Source organism: Acomys russatus, chromosome 25, assembly GCF_903995435.1.
Source record: "Acomys russatus chromosome 25, mAcoRus1.1, whole genome shotgun sequence".
NCBI classification, from domain to species: domain Eukaryota; kingdom Metazoa; phylum Chordata; class Mammalia; order Rodentia; family Muridae; genus Acomys; species Acomys russatus.
In genome coordinates this window covers 51,051,604-51,071,781 of record NC_067161.1, presented here as the reverse complement: position 1 = coordinate 51,071,781, position 20,178 = coordinate 51,051,604, and the positions used below count along the sequence as shown (strand labels likewise).

The following is a 20,178-nucleotide window of genomic DNA, read 5'->3' as shown; positions in this document are numbered from 1 at the left end:
CACAGCGATCCGCCTGCCTCTGCCTCCCGAGTGCTGGGATTAAAGGCGTGCGCCACCACGCCCGGCAAAAAAGAAATATTTTTGTGAGTACAGTGAAGGCCTGTGTGTGTCCCAGAACAGTTTTGTGGAGTCACTTCTCCCCTTCAATCTCTCCATCACTTATGGAGCTTGACCTGGGGTTGGATTTACTGGCTGAACCATGGACCTGCACTCCCCCTTCTGCGCCCCCCCCCTCGTGTTTCTTTTCTTTTTCTTTCTTTTCTTTTTTTTTTTTGTTTTTCGAGACAGGGTTTCTCTGTGTAGTCTTGGCTGTCCTGGACTTGCTTTGTAGACCAGGCTGGTCTCAAACCCAAGTTTCTTTTCTTTCTTTACCATTTACTTGTTTGTTTGTTTGTATGTGTGTGCCTGCATGGCAGATGAGGGCCTCAGATCCCATCACAGATGGTTGTGAGCCACTATGTGGGTGCAGGGAGTTGAACTCAGGACCCTGGAAGAGCAGCAGGGCCCTTAACTGCTAAGCATCTCTCTAGCTCCAGAATAAATCTTTTTAAAAAACATATAATTTATTTTTATTTCATGTGACTTGGTATTTTCCCTGCATATGTGAGGGTGTCAGAAACCCTGGAACTGGCGTAACAGACAACTGTGAGCCACCATGTGGTTGCTGGGAATTGAGCCCAGGTCCTCTGGAGCAGCAGTCAGTACCCTTAACCTCTGAGCCATCTCTCCAGACCCATAGCAGTGGGTTTGATACAATGTTGTTGGTTTCTTTCTTTCTTTTCTTTTCTTTTCTTTTTTTTTTTTTTTAAGATTTATTTATTATATATACAGTGTTCTGCTTGCATGTACACCTGCACACCAGAAGAGGGCACCGGATATCATGATAGATGGTTGTGAGCCACCATGTGGTTGCTGGGAATTGAACTCAGGACCTCTGGAAGAGCAGAGAGTGCTCTTAACCGCTGAGCCATCTCTCCAGCTCCTTTCTTTTTTTTAAAAAGACATTCCCACCCCAAATCACAAGAACTCCTACAGTCTCTTCAGTTAGTCTTAGTTTTCCTTTTTTGTTAACCTTGAATTCACCTGGGTTTGCTTTTTACTTGGTGTAAGGTGTGGGAGTAGCCTGCCTGCTTTTGCTCACTGTGTTGACAATGGCCTCGCCCACTAATTCCTTGAGACCCTGGTGCTTGTGTTCCCTGCTTGTTCTCCCAGGCCCCAGGGCCTCCCCCCACTGCTGTACGGTGTTTGCCGTGGCTTCATGAGCTGTTCTGACATGGGTAGACTGAGTCTCTCCTATGGTCCTTTCAAAACTGACAAAACTGTTCATAGACCTTTATACTGGTAAATACATTTTAAAATGAGTACCACGTTTCTTTTAAAAATCATTTCCAGATTACCTTAGGGAGAGTGGCCATCTTTATAATATTCTTTTTCTTTTTTCAAGACAGTTCCTTTGTGCAACAGCCCTGGTTGTCTTGGAACTCACTTTGTAGACCAGGCGCCCTCGAACTCACTGAGATAACCTGCCTCTGGATTTCAGTGCTGGAATTAAAGGTGTGTGCCACCATGCCCAGCTTAACTTTTTAAATTTATTTTTATTTCATGTGTATTGCATGTATGTCTGTGTGAGGGTGTTACATCCCCTGGAACTGAAGTTACAGACAGGTGTGAGTTGCCATGTGGGTGCTGGGAATTGAACCTGGGTCCTCTGGGAGAACAGCCAGTGCTCCTGACCATGGAGCCATCGCTCCGGCCTGGAGCTCTCTATAATGTTAAGGTAATTCCCTGGCACAGGGATCAACCACTTCTCTTATATAGACTCCACAGTTAGTCTTTTCCTCCTCCTCTTCTCCTTTCTCTTCTTCTTTTTGGATTTTATTTCTTCTGACTTTCTTAGTGATTTATTGAGAGTCTGTGCACCACGTGCATGTGGTGCCTGCAGAGGCCAGAAGGGGGCATCAGATCCCCAGAACTGCAGTCCCAGATGCCTGTGCGTGACCCTGAGGGGAAGTGCATGCTTAACATTGTAGGACGCTGCCAGCTTTCCAAAGTGGCTGTTTAGTTCACGGTGTTTGTTTGTTTGTTTGTTTGTGTTTTTGTTTTCAGACAGGGTCTCACTACATAGCCCAGGCTGACCTGGAGCTTGCTAGGTAGACCAGGCTGGCCTTGAACTCCGAGATCTGTGTGCACCTGCCTCTGCCTCCCTAGAGCTGGGATTAAAGACCTGTACTACTGCACCTGGCACCCTCTACTTTCAACAAGAGTGGCATATGTACTCAACACTGATAGTGAGCGTACCAAAGCTCACGAGGCTGCCGCTTGTTAGCATCGCCTGCCTCTTGCACCTCTTGCTGTTTGAGTCCCACCTCAGACTGCTTTCGTAACTGGGGTTCTTTGGTTTGTTCTGTTGAGACAGGGTCTGAGGGCACTCTGGCTGCCCTTGACCTCCTGATTCCCTTGCCTCCACCTCTCAAGTGCTGCTTTACAAGTGCATAGCAACATGCCCATCTTGCTGACCAGGATTTCTTAGACGGTTTTCTCACTCTGCACCTGCGGTTTAGGTCACCAGAGTCACGTGTTGCCCGTCTCCTCCACTATCCCCTCCCATTACGTCATCCTGAGTGTGTCCTCCCCTCTGAGGTGAGGGGCTGATTTGAGATATCCTTCACCAAGATGGCCAGACTTTCCTGTACTTCTGAAGTCCCTAGGACATTTTTTCTTTTAAAACGTGTGTTGTATTTGTTTTACCTGCATGTATAACTGTACGCTGTGTGCAGGCCTGGCTCTGAGAGCCCAGGATAGGGTGTTGGATCTCCTGGAATTGGGACTTACAGAGGGTTGTAAGTTGAAAGTGGGTGCTGGGAGTTGAAGCCAGGTCCTTTTGAAGAGCAGGCAGTGTTTCTCACCAGCTGAGCGTCTCTCTAGCCCCTTCTCTTTTTTGAGTCTCTAGAGAGGAACCCTTCTGCTCTGGCCTGGTGGCACCTTGCCTGCACTCAGAGGTCCCACAGGGACTGCTGGTGCACCTCTCTCGCCCCCCTTTTTTTCCCCCATCTCTTTTTGGAGATTACGTCTTACTATGTAGCCAGGCTGCTCTTGAATCTTTCCTCAATGCTGGGATTAAAGACAGGCTTCATCTGCACTTGGCTCTTGTCTTTCTGTTTTTCATTGTTAAGGGCCTTTTTTCTGTACTGTATCAGGACCTTCATACTGACACAGCCAGGGTCAAATGATTGTATAGTGTTTTATGCAGTCTATTAAAAGTAGTTATACTGAAGCCAGGTGTGGTGGCGCACGCCTTTAATCCCAGCACTCGGGAGGCAGAGGCAGGCGGATTGCTGTGAGTTCGAGGCCAGCCTGGTCTACAAAGTGAGTCCAGGATGGCCAAGGCTACACAGAGAAACCCTGTCTCAAAAAACCAAAAAAAAAAAGTAGTTATACTGGTTTTATTCAGCTCTGAATCCAAGCCCTTTTGATTTATGGGTTCCAGTTCCTGATATTTTAAAATTATACATATATTTATAAAACTTCAGAGTATATATGGACATACATATATATTACATCCACATTTATTATGCAATATATATATATATTTTTTAGCCAGGCATGGTGGTGCACACTTTTAATCCCAGCACTCAGGAAGCAGAGGCAGGTGGGTCGCTTTGAGTTCGAGGCCAGCCTGGTCTACAAAGCATGTATAGGACAGCCAGGGCTACACAGAGAAACCCTGTCTCGGAAAACCAAAAAATAAAAACAAACAAACAACAAAAAACAATTTCCAGACCATCCGGGGTCCAGGACTGCATAGAGAGACCCTGTCTTAACAGACAGACGGATTCTACTTCTTAGTTCTATGGATACAGCTCAGTGCTTGTCTTCACACATGAGGCCTAAATTGGATCCTGGGACCGTGAAAAGAAAAAAGCATTTTTTTTTTCAATGCTGAAGAACCCAGGGCTGCAGATATGTAGGGAACCATGTTTACATGGAACTATACCCCAGCCCTAAAAATTCCAATAGTGGGGGACTTAAAGGAAAGATTTTTGAGATAATTAATTTAACCGAAAGAAGTGTTAGGACAGCCAGGTGGTGGTGTACACCTTTAATCCCAGCACTTGGGAGGCAGAGGCAGGTGGATCTCTTGAATTCAAGACCAGCCAGAGCTACATAGTGAAAACCATGTCTCCAAAAAGGGTGTGGAGAGATGGCTCAGTGGTTAAGAGCACTGGCTGCTCTTCCACAATTCCCAGCACCCACATGGCAGCTCAACTCCTGTCTGTAATTCCTGTTCTAGGGGACCTGACACCCTCACTAGACACACATGAAGTTAAGACACCAATGTACATTAAAAAAAAAAAAAAAAAAACACATTTTTTTCTTTTTTTTTTTTTTTGGTTTTTCGAGACAGGGTTTCTTTGTGTAGCCTTGGCCATCCTGGACTCACTTTGTAGACCAGGCTGGCCTCGAACTCACAGTGATCTGCCTGCCTCTGTCTCCCGAGTGCTGGGATTAAAGGCGTGCACCACCACGCCCGGCTTTTTCTTTTGGTTTTTCAAGACAGGTTTCTCTGTGTCCTGGACTCACTTTGTAGACCAGGCTGGCCTCAAACTCAATAATTTTTTTTAAGTGTTGGACAGCCAGCCCACAGGAGAGCAGAGTGCCTGCCTCCGATCTCGGCTGCAGGGGCTGAACTGTTGAAGGCTCGACATGTCCCTGCCGGGCTCCTCAGCCGCATGCCAGTGACTGCAGCAGTCTGCTGCACTTAAGAGGTAGCAGAAAGCAGCGTGTGTTCCTAAGTGCCTCTTGACAATTCCTAGGGTCCTAGCTGGGGTCTGCCACCCTCCCTGGAACTAGTCACTTCCGGTCAAGGAGTTAGTGTCTTAGTGGCTAGCTGCCTTAGTTCCTGTTCTATTGCTATGAAGAGACAGCACGACCATGGCAACTCATAGGAGGAGCCCAGCCGGCCAGCAGCTGCAGCCATGAGCTAGCTAGTCCTAGTGAGGGAAGAGTGTTCGGTTAGTGTCTCCTGGATACTCCCTGGCCTGACTCTGTCAACTTACATCCCCTGCTAGGAAAGAGAAACTGCCATTTGTGTTAAACACAGGAGGAGCCCTTCTGAGGCTAGCTGGGGGATGGCGCCTCTAGAAGGGTCTGGATGGTGAGGAAGCAGCAGCCGTGGCTCTGTGGCTGGGCAGCTGCAGCTGTTCAGAGTCGCTAGCCAAGACTAGCAAGGGGGCGGCTTCCTGTCGAGCAGGATCTTTTCATCTAGCTTGGAAGTCACACTCCAGAGAAAGAGGGATTTTCAGTATACAAATACAAAACCAGGACTGGCTCATAGGTGTGTTCCCGACCCCCAACTGCTTGGGAGGAGTTGGAGAGGGACACAGACCCCAGGTTGTCCCTGTCACCCTTCCTGCTCTGCTCCTACAGCTCGGGAAGGGACTCAGGCAGGGTGTGTGTCTGTACAGGAAGGTAGAGGTCAGAGGACAACTTGCAGGGATTGGCTTACTTGCAGGTGGATCGATGTGAGTTCAAGGCCAGCCTGGTCTACAAAGCGAGTCCAGGACAGCCAATGCTAATAACACAGAGAAACCCTGTCTTGGAAAAAAGAAAGAAAGAAAGAAAGAAAGAAAGAAAGAAAGAAAGAAAGAAGCCCCTTCCCTTAAAAGCCAACAAAACAAAATCAAAATGTTTATTCCTATTTATCTTACCCCATGAGGAACACCTGGATAGCTTTGTTTTTGTTTTTGTTTTTTGAGACAGGGTGCCTCTGCCTTCCAAGTGCTGGGATTAAAGGCATGTGCCACCATGCCTGGCCTGGATAGCTTTTTAAAAAGCAGATTCTGAGTAATGCATCACACCCATCCTCATGCCTTTAACCCCAGCACTCAGAAGGTGGAGGCAGGTGGATCACTGTGAGTTCGAGGCTAGCCTGTCTACAAAGCAAGTCCAGGACAGCCAAGGCTGCACAGAGAAACCCTTGTCTCAAAAACAAAACTAAACAAAAAACAGAAACCCAGGCTGAGTGGCTCATGATTGGCATCCCTGCACCTAGGCTGAGTCAGAAAGCTCAAAAGTTTAATGCCAGCCTGGGTGACACAGCAAGACCAAGGTAGTGTGGACAGCAGTTGGAAAGGCACGTCAGACAGTCGTGTCATTAGTGACCACCATAAGGTGGCAGCAAGGAAAGGCAGAGAACAGCAGGTCTCCTGCTGGAAGTCATTGGGTCAAAGCGGGCTTATTCTGGGATGGTGTTGAAGGTTTTGGGCCCAGTACCGAAGCATAGCTTTTGCCAGGTCAAGTACGGCACTGCAGACTAATTCTATGTGACCACCTGCCTTATTGCCAGGTCTTTATGGATACTGCTTTTGTATTAGTGTCACTTGGCCCCTGCAAGGGTATATTAGCATTTATTGCATATGGGATTGCGCTGGTTGGATGAGGTTGCTTCCCCGAACACATACACATAGCTCATGTTTGAATGCTTGGTGTCCAGTTGGTGGAACTATTGGGAGGGATTAAGCATGGCCTTGTTTGAGGTGTGACACTGGTGGCCTCAGAGGTTTCCCAGTTATGGTTGTCATCTGAAGATGGGGGCTGTCAGCTGCTGCTCCAGCACTATGCCTGCCTGCTGCCATGCACCCCGACATGATGGTCATGGACACTAGCTCTCTGGAACCATGACCCTCAAGTTAAATGCTTTCTAAGTTGCCTCGGACATGGTGTCTTAACACAGCAATGGAAAAGTAACTGGGCAGGGGTAGTGTGAGGGCATGGGATGTTCACTCCCCCCTGGCATTGTTCGCGTCCCCGGCACAAGGCAGCTGCAGATGGTAACTGCTTGTCGAGAACGGACTCTCCAACCCTAAAGGCTTGTGGCTTCACGTGTTACTAGGCCTGCCGCTCTCCTGAGATGATAGGTCTGTGGCTACAGAGCTGGTTAAAGCCCAGGCAAAGGATGCTGGGATAGGGTGGGGCAAGGGACACAGGATGGGGCAGCTGCCTCTGAAAGCAGCCAAACTGGTAGAGGATTAAGTGACAGTCCCCTAACCCAGCCCGGAACTAACGCCCTCCGCCCTCCGCCCCTTCCCACAGCACCTTGGCTTGTCCCCCCTACAGGCTGTCAGAGCTCAGAATAACCCTCAGACAGCAGGATGGCAGGGGCTCTGCTCCTGCCGCTTCTCCTGGCGCTCCTTGGTAGGGACGGGTCAGGGGAGCTGGTGGGTCTGTAGTCCAGCATGAAGGGACTAGGGAAAAGACCAAGTGTAGACTTGAGCCTGTGCTGGCCCCAGGCGCAGTGCTGTCGGTGTAGAAGAAACCCAGACAGATAAACAGAGGAGGACCCCACAGGGCCAGGGCCAGAGAAGCCTACCAGGCTGTGGCTTCATGCCCAGCGTTGAGCACAAAGGACCTTCCTTCTCTGTGCATCACAGGCAGAAGCCAGGGCGGGAACGAAGAGCTCAGCCTCTATCACCATCTCTTTGACAACTATGACCCAGAATGCCGGCCAGTCAGGAGGCCTGAGGACACTGTCACCGTCAACCTCAAGGTCACCCTGACCAACCTCATCTCACTGGTAAGATTCCCTGTCCCTGTCCTACGCCTATCCCCTCACTTCTAGCCCCAACTCCTGGCTTCAGGCAGCCTTCTTCCTCTTGCAGAACGAGAAAGAGGAGACCTTGACCACCAACGTCTGGATTGGAATCGTGAGTCAGACCTGGGGAGCCGTGGGAGGGGTTCCAGCCTTTCCTTCTACCAGGTGGAGAAGCAGAGCTCACCCCCCTCCCCCCTCAGGACTGGCAGGACTACCGGCTCAACTTCAGCAAGGAGGATTTTGCGGGCGTAGAAATCCTGCGGGTCCCTTCAGAAAGCGTATGGTTGCCAGAGATTGTGCTGGAAAACAAGTGAGGGTCGGCCAGGAGGCCAGGCTGCAGGAGAACGGGTTTGGGGGACTTGGTGCAGGAGGTTCGGGCCTGTGAAAAGCTTGGTTTCCTCAGTATCGATGGGCAGTTTGGAGTGGCCTACGACTGCAATGTTCTGGTCTCCGAGGGGGGCTCTGTGAGCTGGCTGCCCCCAGCCATCTACCGCAGCACCTGCGCAGTGGAGGTCACCTACTTCCCCTTCGACTGGCAGAACTGCTCTCTCATTTTCCGGTGGGAACAATCAAGCAGGGGATTGACCAGGGCCTCAGCAGGGCACAGGGCCTGAGGTGGAGGAGCCCTGGGGAGGATTTTGTGAAGGAGGCGGGTGGAGGCAGTGGAGTGGGCGGGAAGCTATACCCGGGTTTGCAGCAGGGGCGGGCAGGGGCCTCTTGCTGCTGTCTTGTAGTTTTAGCTCACAGCCCTAGCTGCTTTCCTTGGACAACATGGTGAGTCCGTCAGGAACCCTAGCCAAAAAAAAAAGAAAGTGGGGTTGGAAGCAGCTGTGCAGGGCAGTGTGGAGAGAAGAGTAGAACCATGTTACCCAGCTTCCAGGGTGGGACTAAGGCGGGTCCCAGATTCTGGGGTGAAGACTGGCCCTGTTTCACAGCTCCCAGACCTACAATGCTGAAGAGGTGGCGTTCGTCTTTGCAGTGGATGACAATGGCGACACCATCAACAACATTGACATTGACACGGCAGCTTTTACCGGTGAAGGGGATAGCTCTTCCTCCAAAACTCTTTTCCCAGTTAACGTTCGAGGAGGGGGCTTTCAGCGTAGGCCTTGATTTGGGCCACACAAGGAGCTTGCCCCTCTTGAATCGGTCTCTACTGTCATACTAGGCCTCTGTCCTCCCCTGTACTATTCCCACACCCTTGCCAGGAATGCCCTTCTCTACCAGTCCTGCCCCACGGTCCAAGTGGCCCGAGTGCTGCCCAGACAGCTGCACCCACCCACTCGGGCTTGGGTTGCAGGTGTGCGGGCTGATCGCGCCCACGTCCTGCAGAGAATGGAGAGTGGGCCATCGACTACTGCCCGGGCACGGTTCGCCGCTATGAGGGAAGCTCCGCAGAAGGCCCCGGAGAAACCGACGTCATCTACACGCTCATCATCCGCCGAAAGCCGCTGTTTTACATCATTAACATCATTGTGCCTTGCGTGCTCATTTCCGGCTTGGTGCTGCTTGCTTACTTCCTGCCTGCGCAGGGTAAGGGGCGACCCTGACTCTTAAACCCGAGCCTGGGCTTGCTCCCTGGCTCGCCTCTCTCACGGCATGCTCCCTCTAGCCGGTGGCCAGAAGTGCACGGTTTCTATCAACGTCCTGCTAGCCCAGACTGTCTTCTTGTTCCTAATTGCCCAGAAAATTCCAGAGACTTCTCTGAGCGTGCCGCTGCTGGGCAGGTAACCTCAAAGTGGATTCCACAGAGATGGGGCCAGCATGGAGGGCGGAGCCAAAGAGGGCTGGGGTAAGCCGGGCGTGGTGGCGCATGCCTTTAATCCCAGCACTCGGGAGGCAGAGGCAGGCGGATCGCTGTGAGTTCGAGGCCAGCCTGGTCTACAAAGTGAGTCCAGGATGGCCAAGGCTACACAGAGAAACCCTGTCTCAAAAAAACCAAAAAAAAAAAAAAAAAAGAAAAAAAAAGAGGGCTGGGGTAGGGGACTTGTTGCCGTCCCGTTCTGGGATTTTATTTGGACACAGGGTTGGACTGGGACAGTGATGGATTATCTGTCCCCCGTTCTCCTCACTGCTGCTGGACGACACCTTGAGGTCTCCCGAGTATCTCTGTCCAGAGGCCAGTATATATAGTTCAGTGTCTCCCCAATCTTAACCTCCTCTGACCCGTACACACCCCCTTATCCCGAACACACCGGGACCCCGAGGACCCCGAGGACCCCAAGACCCAGCTGGCGTAGGGTTTGTTGCAGGGACGAGGTAGACCCGAGCAAACCTCGTCCACACAGGCATAGCCACGCCCCCTGGATCAGGTACTGGGCGCCGGCGCCGGCTGCTGCTCCAGCCTGCCGAATCCCCTGCCGTGCGGCCAGGGCTACGCGGGCCAGCGCTCGACCAGGATCCCCAGCGTCCGGGGCTGGGCTCCGGCAGCCGTTGCTGCTGTCCAGTCGCTGCACTTCCTGCTGCAGCCACAGGGCTGAGATCTGCATTGGGGCACAGGGGCTAGACGTCTTTGCTTTTGCTGGCCCAGCGCCCCCCACCCCCGCCCCTTTCTTGCCGTCCGTCCCTCTACTTCCCAGAGCTGCACCTCTAACAGGGTAGCTCCAAAGCTCATGACGCTGGCCGCAGCTTCTCTTAGCACCTGCCCTAAGGTGGCCTCCTGGGCGGCCGGCTTATCGGATTCCTGAGGCTCCTGGGATTTAAGCTCTCTGAACCTTTGCACCAGATACTCGTGAGCCGCGGCCACAGCAAGTTCCAGGGAAGGTAGAAGCGGAGGCTGTAGCGCCACCTGGAGGAACAGGGGTAGTGGCGCGGGCTGGTCACAGCAGGTGGCGCTGGTCTCGAGACCTCCGGTGCTGCCTTTGGGTGGGCCGTTCTCATACCCTCACCTCGGTGGAGCTGTGGAAGTGGTAGACCCACAGCAGGGTGTCCAAGTTGCTGGGAGTCCCCTTCATGGCCGCAACGGATGGTAGATGCAGAAAGGCCGTGGGGGAGGGGGGTAGGAAGGGGAAATAACTCCGGCCGCTTGTGCGGAGGTGTGAGGTAGACAGTGCCTTCTGTTTGTGGGATGCTGTGACGCCATGCCTCCTGGGTATCTCAGGTATCTTATTTTCGTCATGGTGGTTGCCACGCTCATTGTCATGAATTGCGTCATCGTGCTCAATGTGTCTTTGCGGACGCCGACGACTCATGCCGCATCCCCTCGGCTGCGCCAAGTAAGCACTGGCCCAGGAGAGTATTGCCCAGGGGTGGGAAGCAGGCTTGGAACTGATCTCTGCCCTGGCTGCAGATTTTATTGGAGCTACTGCCGCGCCTCCTGGGGTCCAGCCCACCCCCAGAGGCTCCCCGAGCTGCCTCCCCCGCTAGGCGTGCCTCGTCTGTGGGCATTCTGCTCCGAGCAGAGGAGCTCATCCTGAAAAAGCCGCGGAGTGAACTCGTGTTTGAGGGGCAGAGGCATCGGCATGGAACTTGGGCTGGTGAGCGCTGCTCTTGGTGGGTCAAAAGCACACAGTCCCAGTTGGGAACGACTGTCTAATGACCCAACACTTGTGTTGCCCTGGCAGCTGCCCTCTGCCACAACCTGGGGGCTGCAGCCCCTGAGATCCGCAGTTGTGTGGATGCTGTGAACTTCGTGGCTGAGAGCACACGGGACCAGGAAAGCACGGGAGAGGTGGGTTAGGAGGTTGAGGTAGAGTGGCCAGTAGCCCCTCCCTCCCTCCCTCGCTAGCTAAGCTGTCCCTCACAGGAACTGTCCGACTGGGTGAGGATGGGGAAAGCCCTCGACAACATCTGCTTTTGGGCAGCTTTGGTGCTTTTCAGCATCGGCTCTACCCTCATCTTCCTTGGGGGTTACTTCAACCAAGTTCCCGATCTCCCCTACCGGCCGTGCATCCAATCATAAGCCTGTGCCAGCACCCACTCCACCCCTCCCCCTGCCGACAATAAATCTGTTTTGTGAACTCGCAGGAGGGGCTGGGTGTCCTTGTGGTCTGGCCAGGCCTGCGCAGTCTTGTCGTCTGGGGTTCCTGGCCTAGCACCATCCACCTCACTTCATCTCTGAGACATACTACTTTATAGATGGAGGCCCCTCTGCACTCAACTCTGAAAGCTCTCCCTAGAAAACAACAGTGTGATCTCAAAATGGTGGGAGCTGGTTGAATTGTCTTTATTAACAAACGGGATATCCAAGGCCACTACACTGAGAAAGGACACGGGAGGGAGGAGGGAGGGCTACTTGCTGCTCACACTATATACAGATGCAAGCAAGGGAGTAAGGAGGGGGGGGGGGCTCTGAGCTCTCTCCCTCTAGGGAGGGGAGGCCAGAAAGGGGGTGGGTGGAAAGGGAGGAATGTTTGGCTGTGGGGTCCCTCCTCCATTCCCGGGGACCTGGGGGGAGGGGAATCATTAAAGTGCTTTCAGAAAAGGAGGAAATGGTCCCTGCCCCTGGAGTGGCTGGTGACCCCCAGAACCCAGGGCCCAGCAAGCCCCTCCCCCCAGAGTCTGGTACATTCAAGGGGGGGGAGCCGGCTCCCCTGGCGTGCAAATAAAGGAGTACAGGGCCCTGCTCAGTCAGCAGCAATGGGGTAAGGGGTCCAAGCCCCAAGTTACTCTCCTAAGTGGAGAAAAGGGGGAAGGGGCAAGTCCCACTCAATTCCTGGTAAGGGGAAGCTGTGTCCTTCCCCAGAAGTTGCGGACAGGCACAGTTTTGAGAATAAGTTGGGAGAAAGGATGGTCACGTGATCACAAAAGCTTCAGGGATCAGAGGTCACGTTCCCAGCAGGCTCCAGTGAATCAAACCAGTAAAAGCAAAAGCCCAGAGGGGTAGGGGCGGGGTGATGGGGGCAGGGACGACTGGGGCGGCCTGGGTAGCCTGGCTGTGGGGAGAGAGCTGGGTCCACGTGGGGAGCCCCAGCCCAGGGGCCTCGTCACCAGTTCATGATGCAGTTACGGTTCAGAGTCATAAAGTAAACTTGACTGCTTCCCCCAGAGCGGACTGAGGCAAAAAATACCTGGATGAGTAGAAAAGACACCAGCAAGGGTCAAGTGTGTGTGGGTGGGTAGGGAGGGGAAAGTGAGAGAAACTACACACTGACTGGGGTTTCCCTCCACCCCCAATGAAAGGCAAAGGTGTTTCACCAGATCCCTGGGGTGAGGGCAACAGAAACCAGGGGGAGGGGGAGGGGGGAGAGGAGGGGCTGCTTTGAGAACGGCAGAACCCTGCCGCCACCCATATCCCTGGCCGGAGCACGGTCTCTGAGCCCACGGCACAGGGCTGGACCTCTCACTGACACGCTGCCTCACCTTGTCATTCCGCTCACACAGGAACTTGAGCCTCTGGGCTCGTTTGTGCATGAAGACCCCATCCAGGTGGCCTGTCTCCACAGAGCGGATCTCAATGGCTTTCTCGCCCCAGCCCATTATCTGGTTGGAGCAGATGTAGGCTGAAAGGAGAAGACGGTGGGCGGGTTGTCAGGAGGGCGCCGTCCTTGCCACCTCACAAGGAGCAGCTTAGGGCGGCCCTGCACGCACCAACAGAGGTGGGCATCTCTCCCCACTGCAGCACCACGTCCTTGATGATCCGCCCGTACGTGTTGACGTAGACGCCCTCGTCTTCGTAACACAGCAGCATCTCCATGCCATCCGTGTCGGGGAGGAAGATGATGGCATGCGGTGTGATCTGGCTCTGGATCTGGGAAGAAGGGGCTGGGTGGAGCCGGCGTGTCTGAGGTCCAGGGTGGGTTGGTCCCTCGCCCCACAGCCCCGCTAAGCTCACGTGGACAGGGATGTAGATGTCATAGCTGTTTCCAGAGTCGACGTCCACAGCATGGAAGCCGGCACTGGAACCATAGATGACCTTGAGCCGCTGCCCCTCCTCGACTGTCAGGTCCACCAGCAGAGGGCGGTGAGGGAGGTCAGCAAAAGACTGTGGAGGAGAGGCAGCTCAGGCAGGAGCGGAGCAGCAGCAGAACCTCGGAACTTACTGGGGGCCGAGGCTGGGGCTACCTTGAAGGCCATGAACTTGTGGTAGGGCTTGGGGGCCCAGGCGTACACCTCCACCGAGCTCTTCAGGGCAATGACCAGGAACTTAATGCGTTCATACTTCACTGGGGGGAGAGAGGGGCACAGTGACTTCCACCGTCAGCCTTGGAGGCTCTCTCAGCACTTATCCCAGGTCACGTTTCTCTCAAACTACCGTGCTGTGGCATCCTCACCAACACGATAGTGGCCGCAGCCCTCCATGTCGCCCACGGTGGTCCACCCTTGCTTCTTCTCCACCTCTGGGTCATTGTGCAGAATCTTGTTCCGAAGCCAGGACAAGTAATATACCCGCAGTTTGTTCCTTTTCCCTGGGAGATGGACAGACAGACACACATGGACACACACACATATACGGACACACACTCGCTCTTATCAAACGCCCGGTTGCTGCCTGCCATGGCGTTGTCTGCACACCACAGGACCGGGCATGGCTCCTCCCAGGCCGAGTTGAGCCCTTTGTCCACGCCCTCACGCACGCACCTGAGATGGTGATGAGCAGGTTGAGCCCTTCCAGCACATCCATCTGCTGGAAGCGCCTCCGCCCGATGAGTCCGTAGACTTTGCCCTGCCCGCTCCGGTCCAGCAGCATCAGCCCATTCTCCGTGCCCACCAGGAGGTTGACCCCTGCAGCAGGAGCCCTTGGGCAGGTCAGAGGCCGTTCCAGGCTCTCCCCTGACCAGAGGCACGGACACTGTAGCAGCCCCTTTCACCCTTCCCAGCCCTGCTTACCCCAGAGGGCTGCGCACAGGATCTCCGAATTGAATCGCTTCTTGTACTTGCGAATCTCAGGCGTCTCGCTGTGAGCGCGGGTGTTGGTGGGATTGACGTTGACCACGGAGCCTTTCCTCACATCGAACTGCAGCTGATCGAGGCGACCACCCTCTCCACCCACTAGGGCTGTCACAATGTAGAGGAGGAGGCACGGCAGCCCTTAGTGTTTTTACACTTGTACCCCTACGTCTGATCTCGGCACATCAGAATACTCCGAAGGAGAAAATGAAGACTTCAGAGGTGAGAGAACCCTGGCCTCCTGGCTCAACTCCTACCTCTGCCACTCAGCAGTTCAACTTTTGCCCATTTTCCTCAGCCACTCTGAGCAATTGCCCCCCCCCCAATCTATGTCAGAGCAGGTGCTAAGCCTCAAAAAAGAATTAATACAAGCCAGGCATGGTTGTGCACACATTTTAATCCCAGCATTTAGGAGGCAGAGGCAGGTGGATCTCTATGAGTTCAAGGCCAGCCTGGTCTACAAAGAAGTCTAGGACAGCCAGGTCTGTTACAGAGAAACCCTGTCTCAAAAAACCTAAAGCAAGCAAACAAAAGCAAAAAAGAGACCCATGCCTATACTTTTAAAAAAGATTTAGCTGGGTGCAGTGGTGCACACCTGCAATCCCAGCACTCAGGGAGGCTGAGGCAGATTGGTCTCTGAGTTCGAGGCCAGCCTGGTCTACAAAGCAAGAAACCCTGCCTCAATAAATAAAAAGAAATAGGGGCTGGAGAGATGGCTTAGAGGTTAAGATCACTGTCTGCTCTTCCAGAGATCCTGAGTTCAATTCCCAGCAACGACATGGTGGCTCACAACCATCTGTAATAAGACCCGGTGCCCTCTTCTGGCGTGTATATGTAATAAATAAATAAAACATTTAAAAATGAAATAAAAATTTTAACACTTTATTTTTACTTTCTTGTCTGTGTGTGCAGGTGCCCACGAGGGCCAGCAGAGTCCCTGGAGCTGGTCACAGGAAGCTGTGCACTGTCTGACGTAGGCGTTCTCTTTAACAGCCCCTGCAGCACTGCTCCAGCCCCGTGCTTGGACTTTGTAAGGCTCCTGTCTAGGCCATCGCTAGGCTCCGGCCCCACTCACCTGTGATAGGGATGGTATCCCCACTGCCTCCAGGCTGGTAGATCCCTAGATCCACAAACATGGTGAACGAGCTCTTCCCAGGGGCCTTTACCAGCCCACGAGACTGGTACTGTGGGGAGAGGGAACAGTCAGGAAATGTGTGCAGCTCCGGCCTGCAGCCCTGTCCCTGTACAGGACAGACCTCAGCCCCTCTGCGAAGTTCACAGGGTCTTGCCTCCCCTACCCTGGAGCTCTGAGCACCCCGCTCTCCTGCAAACCCCAGGGTCTTCCCTTAGTCCCAGACCCACTCCAGCACACTCACATCACTGCCTCCATCCTTTGTGGGAGGACTTTGACCTTTGCTGTTCTCAGTAGGTGAGTGGCTGGGTTGGACCACATCTGGCAGGTTTGTGTAGCCATTGCTGTCAGCAAGCAGCAGGCTTCGTTCCTCTTCAGGAGTCTGCAGAATACAGTAAGTCAGGGTAGAGCTGCAGTGGGTACGCTGCAGGAAGACAGGGAAGGGCAGAGAGACCAACTCACACGCTGGACCACCATGGTGCCTCCCCCATATGGGGGCTGGGTCCCGGCCATCTCCTCAACGTCATGAACCACCATGGTGCTGACGCTGTCCGTATCGCCATCACTGCTGTGGCAAGAGGAAGCGGGGCCTTCCAGGTCAGGTCTCGCCTGCCACACAATGCCACAGGGAGCAGGCGACAGCCGAGGCTTGGGGCTTTCAGCCTCCTCAAAAGCCCTCACTGACTCAGGTGCCCTCAGGGCAGGCTGGGACCGTGAGGACAGTGGAGGAGGGAGCTGTCCCCCTCCCCCCTCCCACCCCCCCTGCCCAGCACCACCCCATTCCCTCCCTCCCCTGCATCTCCGATGAGAGAGGCCCGGCCCTAGGACACCCCATACCGGCCCCCCGGAGTGTCTCTGCTGCCCTCTGCTGGCTCCCCATCGCCTTCCTCCTCCTCATCTTCACTGCTCTCCACCTCCTCACTGGAAGAGGAGTAGTCCATGGCTTTCTTGGGGGGCCTGGGGGCCTCATCCAGGGTCCGCTCTTTGAGCAATACAAAATCCTGCAGGAAAAAAGACACCTAAGGGGAAGCAGTGGGCTTGGGGTGCAGGCAGCGGGGGCGCAGGGCAGGGGCGCAGGCAGGGAGCAGAAGCTGCTTTCCAGTAGCTGCTCACTAACCTCACCAATGGCTCGCTTATAGCTCTGGGAGGGGCCCCAGAGAAGGAAGGGCAGCCAGGAGGAGAAGCAGGAGAGATGGTGAGAAAGGTTAGTCACGTGAGCTGTGCTGTGTAAGCTCTGTAGGCCCCCAGCCCTCTCACATCAGTGAAGGCTCCACACCCTGCCCCAGATCACTCACTGCGGGCCGGCCTGGCCGTGAGCGGTGGTCTTCAGGTTTGGCTTTGCTCCCAGGGGAGAGCACTGGGGAGCTGTCCAGTTTTGTGGAGGCTGAGCATGGCAGGACGGGAGAAAGAAAGTCACAGATACCCACAGTGTGGCCCAGGCTCTGGGCAGGCTGCAGAGCCCAAACCCATCCACGTCCCTCTTGTCCCTGTGGTATTCTGGTCCTAAGCCACTAACGGCAATGGCCCTGCTTCTAAGGTTGATGAAGACGAAGTCAGCATCCAGCCTGAGGAGGACTGGACTGCGCCGACATACCTCCCACCCGGCTTCTGTTCCGCTCCAGTGAGCCGGCCTGAGGGAGGTGTCCGTGCGAGGCTGGGAGGACACTGTCTGAGCGCTCCCAGCCAGGATCACTCCTCCTGAGGTCAGGGTTACTGTGAAGGGATAGAGTTCATGTCAGAGATGTGTTCCCACCTGTGCCTGTCAAGCTGCACTGCAGGAGGAACCATCACCAGGGAAGCAGGTGGCAGAAGAGAGAGGTGAGAATCCCTGGGGGGCGGCCAGCTCCATTACCTAGAGGTGTTGGGCGGGCCAGGGGGCTGAGCTGGGGGCCCGGGAGGCTTGGGGGTGCCCCGCTCTGCCCGCCTCTGCAGATAGATTTGCCAGGCGGAGTTGCTGCGAGGTCTGTGGAGGGAGCACAGGGTGCCGGGGCGGGCGGTGGTGGCACAGGAGGGGCTGAGGTGCCTGGTTTGGGGCTTATCCCACCCCTATGCAGGTAACCTGGCAAAGTCCCTATGTCTGTTAATCCCTAGGCTTCCACATGACCCCGCCCTACCGCTGTGTACCTGGCACGGACAGCCTGAGCTGGCCGGGACCCTCCAGCCCCACTGGTGTTAAGGGCAGTGGCAACAGATGAGGTCCTCTGAGGAACCTGGAGAGAAAGAACAGTTGACGAGCTCCGTCAGGGTCGGTCCCAAGCAGCCCAGGCACACATTCAATTACACTGTCAATCCAAGGATGCAGTGTTCAGCACTCACGGAGAATCAAACAGGTCCAGGGAAGCAACTGAGTAGGTGCAGGCTATCAGGCTCGGCTAAGGGTGGCCCCAGACTCCAAGCACTGGGCCAGGTCACGCCCCCACAGTCACTGCTGTCTTTCCACCCTATTGCAGGCATGGCCCCCGCAGCTGCCTTGCTTTTTTCCATCCCGCTCCGAACTCTGTTTTCTTCTTCTTCAAGTTGTACTTACCTTGGGTGGAGCCTCACTATTGGGCCGGACCCAGGATGGGGGTGTTGGGCTAGGACCAGGCCCTTCAGAGGTGGGGTCTGAATTCTGGCGGATGACAGCTCCTCGGGCACTGGGTGTGGCAGTGGGTGTGGGGACAGCGGCAGGGTCAGGATCGTGGGCAGCTGGGAAGGCAGCCAGGTTTCGCGTGGGCTGGTCCTGCAGGGACTGGGATCGGGGTACAGGTGCTGCATATGGCTTCAGTGGGACCCGGTGTGCTACCAGGCTCTGTGGGGAGAGACCGAAAGGGTGGGCTGCCTGCTCTGGGGCACATCCTGCAAACTGGGGTCTGGGCTGAGAAAAGACCTCTCTTCCATCAAAAGACAAAGGAGTTTCTGAAGCTGGAGAAGAGGAGCAGCCACCTGTCCAGGGCGATGCTGTGGTGTGCAGAAGACGCCAGTGAATGCTCACACGTGCTCGTGGACACTAGTGAATGTTCACACTGCTCATGGGTGCAGCCCTGCACCTGGCTCTACCTGTTTTAGGACAGGAGTGGGGACAGACTCACCTTGTGCGGTCCTTCCTGAGGCTCCACAGGCCTCTGCATAGGAGGAGTTTGGGAAAGAGGCCCTGGGGTGTTAGGAGAGGCCTGGGAGACGGGGGGCTCAGGCCCCGCACTGCTTGGCTTGGTCTTGGCCAAGGGAGAGTTCTGCTGTTTATTCATCCTTGCTCTCTCTTCCACCTGTGAGGCGAGAGGGGCGTTCGCAGGCCAGTGTGCTTTCCTGCTCTCAGAACACACATCCCCACTTGCTCCGCCTGCTCCCCGGCAATGCGTAGTGCTGTGCAGCAGGCCCCCGCTCAGCTCCCCAGCCCTCAGCCAGGAGACTGGATGGTCTTGGGAGTACCTCTCGGGCCCACGCTGGCTTGTCAGCAGGATTAATGCCCCGACCGTAATGATACAGGGGCTTCCTGTCCCCAGGCAGGATCTGCTGCTGCTGCTGCTGCTTCTGGAGCTGCTGTTGCTGTTGCTGCTGCTGCTGCAGGGACTTGAGGTAGGCATGCTCCTGCTGTAGCTGCCTCTGGAGCCGCTCTGACTGCCGCTGCTCCTCCAGCTGCTTCCGCTTGTATTCCTGGGCCCAACGGTAGGGAGAGCGGGCTCAGCGGGGTGTGGCCCCGTGAGTCAGAGCAGGCTTGCCCTTCCTCCTCTCCTGCCTAGACAGGGGCTGCGTCCCTGGCCTTGGGATGCCCCTTTCCCTGATGTGTTCCCATCCCAGTGTAGGACAGCAGCTCAGGATGGCGTCTTCCTGAGGACACCGTGGGGCCCGTTACCAGCAGCAGGGCCTGTTCCTGGAGCAGCTGTTGCTGAAGGATCTCGAGCTGTCGCTGCTCCTCCTCTAGCCTGTGACGGATATATTCCTGGGGGGGGGGGGGGGGGGCACGGGGCAGGAGGGTGGCAGCAGCGGCAAAGGAAGGGAGCAGCAGGGTGAGGATGGGGCGGGGGGCCGATGTGGCACAGGTGGAGGAGGAGCCGGGAGGGAACAGGAGGGAAGAGTCAGGGATGGGCAGAGAGACGGGATGAAGACACAGACAGGAGGCAGGGAGCAGGGCGGGGTTGGAGGGTAGGAGAAAACAGAGAAAGAGTGAAGCTAGAAAAGATAGGAGGAATCTCAGGGCAAGGGCAGCGAGCGGGGCGGGGCACTGGGCAGCGGGGCGGCAGCAGGAGGAGCAGGGACAGGGAACCAGGTGCGCACTGGCGCCAATACCTGCTCCCGCTCTGCTTGCCGCCTCTCCTCCTCCCGCCGCAGCGCTTGCATGTCTTCCAGCCGCCGCTGCTCCTTCTCCTGCAGCTTACGCTGCTCTCGCTCCCGCCGCTGTTGCTGCGGAGCAAGGGGGTGAGAGATGCTAGGACAGCACAGCTCAGGAAGGATCACCCCTCCGTGGAGAGCAGGGTGGTGCTTGTTAGAGTGGAGGACACAAAGGCTGCAGCATCGCCAAGCACACGTCCCTAGCCCTGCTCCAGAGCGCTGCACCAGGGCCCCAAGAGCTGGGTTTGAAAGTAGTTTGTCTGAGGTAGCTGTGGGCACAGGGCTACACAGAGACTGGGACTCTGGGTGTGGGCTGAAC

General features: G+C 55.2%; 2 protein-coding genes across 2 annotated transcripts in view; one reads left to right on the top strand and one right to left on the bottom strand.

Annotated features, from left to right (window-relative positions):
* Positions 1-7,151: 7,151 nt before the first annotated feature.
* On the top strand, positions 7,152-11,550 carry Chrne (cholinergic receptor nicotinic epsilon subunit). The gene is made up of 12 exons (XM_051167301.1): positions 7,152-7,194; positions 7,392-7,573; positions 7,659-7,703; positions 7,792-7,901; positions 7,995-8,150; positions 8,527-8,627; positions 8,924-9,124; positions 9,204-9,318; positions 10,692-10,806; positions 10,881-11,067; positions 11,155-11,261; positions 11,337-11,550. Exons 1-12 carry the CDS (start codon positions 7,152-7,154, stop codon positions 11,490-11,492), a joined length of 1,518 nt encoding a protein of 505 aa, XP_051023258.1. The 3' UTR covers positions 11,493-11,550.
* A 283-nt stretch (positions 11,551-11,833) lies between these two features.
* Mink1 (misshapen like kinase 1) overlaps positions 11,834-20,178 on the bottom strand; it is a 54,069-nt gene continuing 45,724 nt past the window's right edge. Inside the window, exons 13-33 of the mRNA XM_051167204.1 lie at positions 19,818-19,931; positions 19,384-19,470; positions 18,960-19,184; positions 18,623-18,796; positions 18,079-18,342; positions 17,676-17,761; positions 17,404-17,514; positions 17,146-17,264; positions 16,847-16,935; positions 16,389-16,552; positions 16,014-16,119; positions 15,796-15,933; positions 15,495-15,603; positions 14,360-14,527; positions 14,111-14,254; positions 13,804-13,938; positions 13,595-13,695; positions 13,365-13,514; positions 13,121-13,280; positions 12,893-13,032; positions 11,834-12,600 (exon numbers count right to left, since the gene is read on the bottom strand). Of these exons, the coding sequence (XP_051023161.1) occupies positions 12,517-12,600; positions 12,893-13,032; positions 13,121-13,280; positions 13,365-13,514; positions 13,595-13,695; positions 13,804-13,938; positions 14,111-14,254; positions 14,360-14,527; positions 15,495-15,603; positions 15,796-15,933; positions 16,014-16,119; positions 16,389-16,552; positions 16,847-16,935; positions 17,146-17,264; positions 17,404-17,514; positions 17,676-17,761; positions 18,079-18,342; positions 18,623-18,796; positions 18,960-19,184; positions 19,384-19,470; positions 19,818-19,931 (2,868 nt within the window). The 3' untranslated portion in view covers positions 11,834-12,516. The remainder of the gene's footprint in view (positions 12,601-12,892; positions 13,033-13,120; positions 13,281-13,364; positions 13,515-13,594; positions 13,696-13,803; positions 13,939-14,110; positions 14,255-14,359; positions 14,528-15,494; positions 15,604-15,795; positions 15,934-16,013; positions 16,120-16,388; positions 16,553-16,846; positions 16,936-17,145; positions 17,265-17,403; positions 17,515-17,675; positions 17,762-18,078; positions 18,343-18,622; positions 18,797-18,959; positions 19,185-19,383; positions 19,471-19,817; positions 19,932-20,178) is intronic.